The sequence below is a fragment of the Cyprinodon variegatus genome, unplaced genomic scaffold (assembly GCF_000732505.1).
Source record: "Cyprinodon variegatus isolate N-32 unplaced genomic scaffold, C_variegatus-1.0 Scaffold393, whole genome shotgun sequence".
Taxonomy (NCBI): domain Eukaryota; kingdom Metazoa; phylum Chordata; class Actinopteri; order Cyprinodontiformes; family Cyprinodontidae; genus Cyprinodon; species Cyprinodon variegatus.
In genome coordinates this window covers 247,080-254,022 of record NW_015150846.1, presented here as the reverse complement: position 1 = coordinate 254,022, position 6,943 = coordinate 247,080, and the positions used below count along the sequence as shown (strand labels likewise).

At 38.3% G+C, this 6,943-nt stretch overlaps 1 protein-coding gene across 1 annotated transcript in view; it reads right to left on the bottom strand.

Annotated features, from left to right (window-relative positions):
- The window catches only part of LOC107092748 (chromosome unknown open reading frame, human C5orf34), a 7,802-nt gene extending 2,978 nt beyond the window's left edge, over positions 1-4,824 (bottom strand). The window contains exons 1-5 of the mRNA XM_015387382.1: positions 4,430-4,824; positions 4,259-4,348; positions 1,573-1,911; positions 1,249-1,502; positions 1,080-1,172 (exon numbers count right to left, since the gene is read on the bottom strand). Of these exons, the coding sequence (XP_015242868.1) occupies positions 1,080-1,172; positions 1,249-1,502; positions 1,573-1,911; positions 4,259-4,348; positions 4,430-4,633 (980 nt within the window). The 5' untranslated portion in view covers positions 4,634-4,824. The remainder of the gene's footprint in view (positions 1-1,079; positions 1,173-1,248; positions 1,503-1,572; positions 1,912-4,258; positions 4,349-4,429) is intronic.
- Between the last annotated feature and the right edge of the window lie 2,119 nt (positions 4,825-6,943).

The window sequence follows — 6,943 nt, the reverse complement described above, 5'->3', positions numbered from 1 at the left end:
CGTCCGGCGGAACGAGGCTCAGGGTGAGTGGTCATCTGCTGAGGCCAACTGGGGTTCAAGGAGACAGAAGCAGAGATACTAATGGTAACCGTTAACTAGCTCCACAGGTGGTCCAGACCAGCACTGCAGATTTATTTTCAGCAAAGATGTGAAGAATTTTAGATGCACATCATCAGTGCAAATTAACTGTTAAAAACACAAAGCTAAAATTTAAATGTTATGTGCAGGGGTGCATATAGGATTTTTAGGTCAGGGCTTATTTGGAGTTCTTACTTCTTAACCTTCACACGTGGATATCTCTTCTGATTATGAAGGATTTGGACTCCCAGCTATAAAGCAAGTAACTAAAATGCATTCTTCCATTGTGGATTGCTGAAGGACAGGATTAAGCTTGGCGTACAGTGTGCAATTTACTCCAGTTGTGTGAGAATCTTTGGAACGGGCCAACTTACAGCCTGATTGTGCGTTGTGTGGTGTACGGGGGGTAACAAGGGGCGATCAGCCTCTCACGACCACCTGCAGATCAGGAATCGTGAGTTGTGGGCCGTTGTGGGCAATTCACTCAGGGCGCATTTGCAAAGAAGGATTCTTATTTTTATTCTTCCTCTCAGACGTAAACACAGCTGAGCTATGTAAACACAACTCAGCCATGTCTTTTTTCCAAATATGTTGTCGCCTTTTCTTTACAGGGCTTTCAGCACAAAATTGCACAAATTGCCAAGGCAACACGGTTCACAATAGTGAGCTTAATATTCCCCTTGTATTTGTTTGGCTTCAGGATAGAGAGCTACAGATAGAGAGCTCAGTCCGTTTTTAGTTGTACAGTGTGAGCAGGTAGATTGCATCAGAGCGTCGGGCTGAACATAAATCGTAAGCTGGGAGCTCACACTGTACGACTAAACCCTGCGGTTAGTTGTACAGTGTGAGCAGCAGCTGCGTGCAACGACTGAAAACAATCGCACAGCGTAACCCGGCTTTAACTCAGGAGGTAAAACCCAAGTTGTCCAAATGTTCTTGACATCAAATTGAAACAACCTTCAATGTCTGTTTTATGTGCTTTTAACTCTTTCTACACATACCTGTATGTGACTCCTTGACACCATACAATTTTTACAAGCTCCATAGGCAGATCCGACTCTTCTTCTCCAAGGAGAGAGTCTTTCATCTTCCACCTACAAAGCACAAATTCTGGGTTAAATTTGGAATTTAAGCAAATAAAACCGTGCGAAACATGCTGGATCCACAAACCTATGCCAATGAGGTGATGGACATGAAAGAGGAAGAGCCTGGGGAAGCTGGCACACTCTGTTGTTAGGATTTTTGTCAGATATTTCCCTTCCCTCGCCAGCCTGCCTGGCTTCTTCAGCTGTTGTGACTGTACTGTTGGAGAAGCAGGATGTCCAGTGATGCCGAGCTAAAGAAAGAGCATAGGTCCATGCAGGGTCAACGGCGATGCAAGAGTGATGCTTTATAACTGTGGTGGTCTGGTACATCTGTTCAGGCTGAAGCAGAAAATAAGTTAATAATCAAATCAAACATGACCTAAAAAAAACATTGATTCTAAGGTAATACCTTTGGTTGATTAGTGATTTTCAGATTTGCAGAAACAGACTGCTTCCCGGGATGCATCTGTTCTTCCTGATCATCAGTATTTCTGCAAATCAGATTGTTTTCTTGCTGCAGACCCTTCAGGCCACCATCAGCATCTTTGTTTAAACCCCATCCAGTTTGCTGCAGAGGTCGACTGAGGTTACAGGTGAATTCCACAGAGAACTCCTCACCTGAGGGCGACAGCACCAATGCAGCTCGGCCCTCCTCTGACCTAACGGTGATCTCGCCTGCAGGTCCAAACTCGGGCTCATAAGAGGACCACTCAGGCCATGTAACGCTGCAGTCAATAGTGAAAAAAGGCTGTCGAGGGAGAGACCAACAATGTTAAAAGGATTTAATTCAAAATGCAGGCGCATCAGGGAGTCGTGTATTTAACCGATTCAGTTTCAAAGAATGAAACTCAAACGTTACATTCATTACAGAAGATACGTTTTGAGCACTTTGTATTAGTCTTTTTCCTGCTTCACAAAGGCAGGCAGCAGCTTGTCAAAGCCATGATGGCAATTATTTTACATCCAAGTAGTATGCAGTTCTTCATATATACACACACACATCAATTTCAAACAGATGGTATCTGTATGGTATTAGCCAATGCTGTGTGGCGCACCCAAAACAGGTGACCACATTGGTTATATGTTTATTATTAAATAAATATGATGTCTATGTATTAGGGATGGAATGGTTTATGAAAACCGTCCGAACCGTTCGGTTCGACTGTCTCAGTTCGGTTCGCGTGTGTTGCGTTCGGTTCATGCGCTGCTCCTTTTTCTCATAGGCGAAGGGTATACACTCCAGAGCAGAAGGTGGCGGTACTGCGACCAAAGCCAACCACCAGTAGTAAACAAGAAGAAGAAGAAGCGAAGCAGCATAGCCGGGTGTAGCAGAAAAAAATCAGTTGTTGTGGAGAATTATGTGGGTATGGCGAGTGGGAAAGAACAGGAGTTGGAAGACGCGCCAGCAGCACTTTATAGGTCTGCTGTATGGGACCGCTTTGCATTTAGAGTGACCTACGATGACGGCGAAAAGAAAGTTGTGGATAAAAGTGCAACAGTGTGCAAGCATTGTGCAACACGTTTTGTTTATGCTAACAGCAACATGACCAACACGTCATGCTAACCCCGAAACCCCACATACTCCGTCAGCGCTCCGCTCTGAGTTCCTTGTAGATGGTAGAGGGCATGCACGAGATGATTAAATTCAAAGCAGCAAAACATGCGGAAATGATCCAGGGTTTCCGCAGATCATTTAAAATAATTACAATTCATAAATTTTTTTGGATTTTTTTATTAATTTCATTAATTTTTATGGGATTTCGGTGTAACAATCAACATATACCGAACCGAAAACCGTGACCACGAAACCGTGAACCGAATCGAACAGTGGATTTTGTGAACCGTTCCACCCCTAATATATATATTTACGCTATAATATGTGGCACAAACATTTGCATTCCGGTTACTATGGGAACGGAGCTCTGCATGCTCCCAGATGCAATTTGGGAGAAAACGTAGAAAGTTGCTGTACCTGAGTCTCCTTTTATTTTATCTGTCTTTCAGGTCAGTAATGGGTAAACTGTCCATCTTTACTTGTGGGAGTATTACCCTTTTCCTTAATGTCTGTTTTATAACCGATTGTGGTGTTGTTTATACTCTAACAATAAAAGTGTAAATAGAAAGTTTGCCGTTGATCGGGGCAGCTGGCTTGGGCCTGGCGGGCTGTTGCGGAGGACTGGAGTGGCGGAGCAGCAAGCGGCTGCCTGCCGTCTCTTGGTCCATGTTCATGTGGCGTGGCATGTTGAGCTCCAACACTCGTTTATGCGATTATGTTGAGAAGTATGAATTAGTCCACACACACAGGGTTTACAAATGGTTTTGTAAATGGTCATTGCTGTTTAGTTTAAATGATTTAAAGTAATTCTTATGTCTTGTAGCCTTAGTAATCAAATGCAGTTTGAATGTGTTAGTCCAATATATATACAGTTACATCTTTAATTGCAATATGGCCTAGTTAAAGTACCCTATTAAGCCACATTTGCCTTGGAAAAGTAATATTTAGGAATGTGAATATGTGATATTTCTGTTATTTTGGTAAATTGTAATATGGCATTTTTTTGTATGAATTGTTTATGTATGCATTGGGGATAAGATTGCTATCTACTATTATACATTTATAAATTATATGCTTTATATATTGTACACCACACTATAAATAAACCAGATGCAATTTGAGAGAAAACATAGAAGTCTCCTTTTATTTCATCTGTCTTTCAGGTTATTTTAAATTTGTTACTATGGTCCCCTGCTTGGGATCCTGTAAAAACTGCACAACCAGTAGAAATCAATATAAATGATTTCTTTATGCCCCAGTTCACCTAAGCTGCCCCTGATTTTACTTGATTACTTTACTTTACTTGATTACACCTTTTTATTTCTGCCTGATGGACATGTTATCACAGCATTGCCAATTGACAACTATTCTACCATAAACAGTAATTTGGCAAATCAACTGCAATAAATACCCAAATGATGTCATTGTGTGATGAATGATTTATCATAAATACAAATTAGTTAAATAAATGACTCCATGATGTTTACATTTATTGCAGTGCATCTGTATAGGTTGTAGATTTGTATGAGAAGAACTTCACCTTGATCTCGTTGGCAGTGATGAGCTCTGATGGAAGATAAGGCCGACTGGCATACTGATTCCTGAATGCCAAGGCGGTGACCATCAGCTCCTTTAAAAACAAAAAAGACACTTTGAAATTGTTGTTTGAATCTAAAAGCTCAAACTTAGAGGAACTCAGGGTTTCTTCTACCTTATAAGCACTAATAGTAAACCTGGTCCTCTGTCGGACTCGCTCGGTGGGCTGCAGAGGATGTCTGTGAGGATCTGTGACTTTAAGCAGGAGGAATTCACTGCCACACGGTGACAGCTGGAGCTGAGCGCCGTTTCTATAACGAACTTCCACCGACTCGTCCTCATACATCATCATCATGCTGATGCGCTCTGATTCCTCCATTGTGAAACAGGATTTCCACTGAGTCTGAGAAATGAAACAGTTTTCACAGATGGGACGTTTGGCTTTGGCGCGTCCTGTGAGAGGAGGTCACGTGACCGAAAGCGTCCTTCCTCTTCTTCTTCTTCTTTTTTTTGGATTTTAATAAACTTTATTGGAAAACGTTTTATAATACAGAAAAAGGAACAATTTACAATGAACAGTCACGAGGGGTTTGAGCAAAAGAAAAAAATATAAAAAAATAAAAGTAAAAATAGTAATAATAAATAGAAGCATATAAAGGGATTATTTAAATACTCCCTTCTTCTTCTTCTTCTTTGTTAGATTCTTCTTTTTCTTATTCTTTTTCTTATGTTTTTTTTTTTTTATTGGCGGCTGGCAACCAACTTAAGGTGCATTTACCGCCACCTACCAGACTGGAGAGTGGTTATAAATGATGTCAATACAAACTCACATATAAATTAATATGTGTGTATATTCACATGCATACACACGCCTATATTCTTGATTTAAATACGATTTAATTAATCGAGTGTTTTTTTAAATGGAATTAGCTGATTTCTAGTAGAATCAGATGTACTTCCTAAAAGGTTTATCATTGAAAATCTTTTTTTTTTCTCTATTAAGTGTTGACTTTAAACGCTGACGTTCCTGTGAACATTCTAATAATACCTGTCCCACTGTTTCCATCTGATAGTGATTACAAGTCCCTGTGTTCTGTTTCCCTATTCTGAAAAGAGAACTATTAAGTCCAGTATGACCAATTCTAAGTGGAGATGTGACTGTGTTAGCTTGGTGGAAGGTAAACAGCGTATAGCTGCATACCGCCACCTACTGTACATGAGTGTGTATAGCAACATGACTTTACATCAAATTCTATGTTTTTATGTTGTATTCTGTAGATAAATAAATAATGCTTTCCTTAATCTCTATATATATATATATATATATATATATATATATATATATATATATATATATATATATATATATATATATATATTTTGGATTAATTTTTTTTTATATATAAAATTGCACGTAAAAATTATCTTTATCTTTACAAATTAATTACCAAAAGAGAAATATCCTCTGATGATAAAAGTTATGAAAGGATAAAAAAAAACAAAAACAAAAAAACATGTTTGGTATGAAGTTTTCTACTGATGATGGTGTTTGGTAAACTTTTTACTTTTCAATGTTGTGAATGTTGTATTAATTTAAGGACTAAATGTCAATGCTTATTACAAGAGATGATAGAACAAATTTTAAATAGCTTTTGTCTTCCTCCATGTAAATTTACAGCATCTCTTATTCATATAATTTAAAGCATCATGGGATATGGCAGCATATTTACCTAATAATTGCACTAATTAGAAAGCAACATTGCCACCTGCTGTACAGAATAGTGTACAGCATGTAAAAATGAAGCTTTCCTGCTTCTTTTTCTTTTTTTTTAACCCTCATTTGTTTCTAGTAGAGTTGGATCTTATGCATGAGGTGAAAAACACAAACTTTAAAATTTAAACACCAGCTGCTGTTCATTGGCACAATTTGCGAAACATTGTTCAAGTCAAGGCCAAATCTTGGTTTAGCCACACGTTAGGTCTCAGATATTTATCAATCTTGTTTTCTAAAGCTGAATTCTACAAATAAACGTATCCGAAGAGGTTGTGATGACTTTAAAAACATCATTATCAGCCTAGCTTTTTCTCCGAAATAAGTAAAAAAAAATAATTGTACATTTAATCAAAGAGACATAAGTAAAAACATACAAACAAGGTTTAGTGACATTTGGCTCACGTATGTGATTACTCAATTAACATTATATTATGGTTCTGGTTCTACAAAGGATAAAGAACTACAAAAAAGTGTAAGTAGTAGAAATATTAAGCAGACTTATTAAATAATTAACATAGAAATCAGAAGTATTAATTTATGGATGCCTGAAGCTGAAAGGCCCATAAAGAAGGAATCAGGTTTAGGATTTCTAAAATGGGATTGCAGATAAAATGAATGGCATTCTGAATAACTAGTTCCTTTTCCTTTTGAAGAATCTAAATTATTGATACATGTATTGAAAAATTATACTTATTTTGGGCTGCTATGGTTTCCTGTTGTCTTTGCCTTTCATATTGTGTTTTTTAAACTGTTTTGTGAAGCACTTTGTTGCTTTGGTCTGTGAAAGGTGCTGTATAAATAATATATAAATATATATGCTAAGACACAAAAGCTCCTAACCATGCATGGAGGGAACCACCCCAAATCCAGCACCCTGAGACTGTATGCCAGCCGTAAGGAAGGAGGCCGAGGACT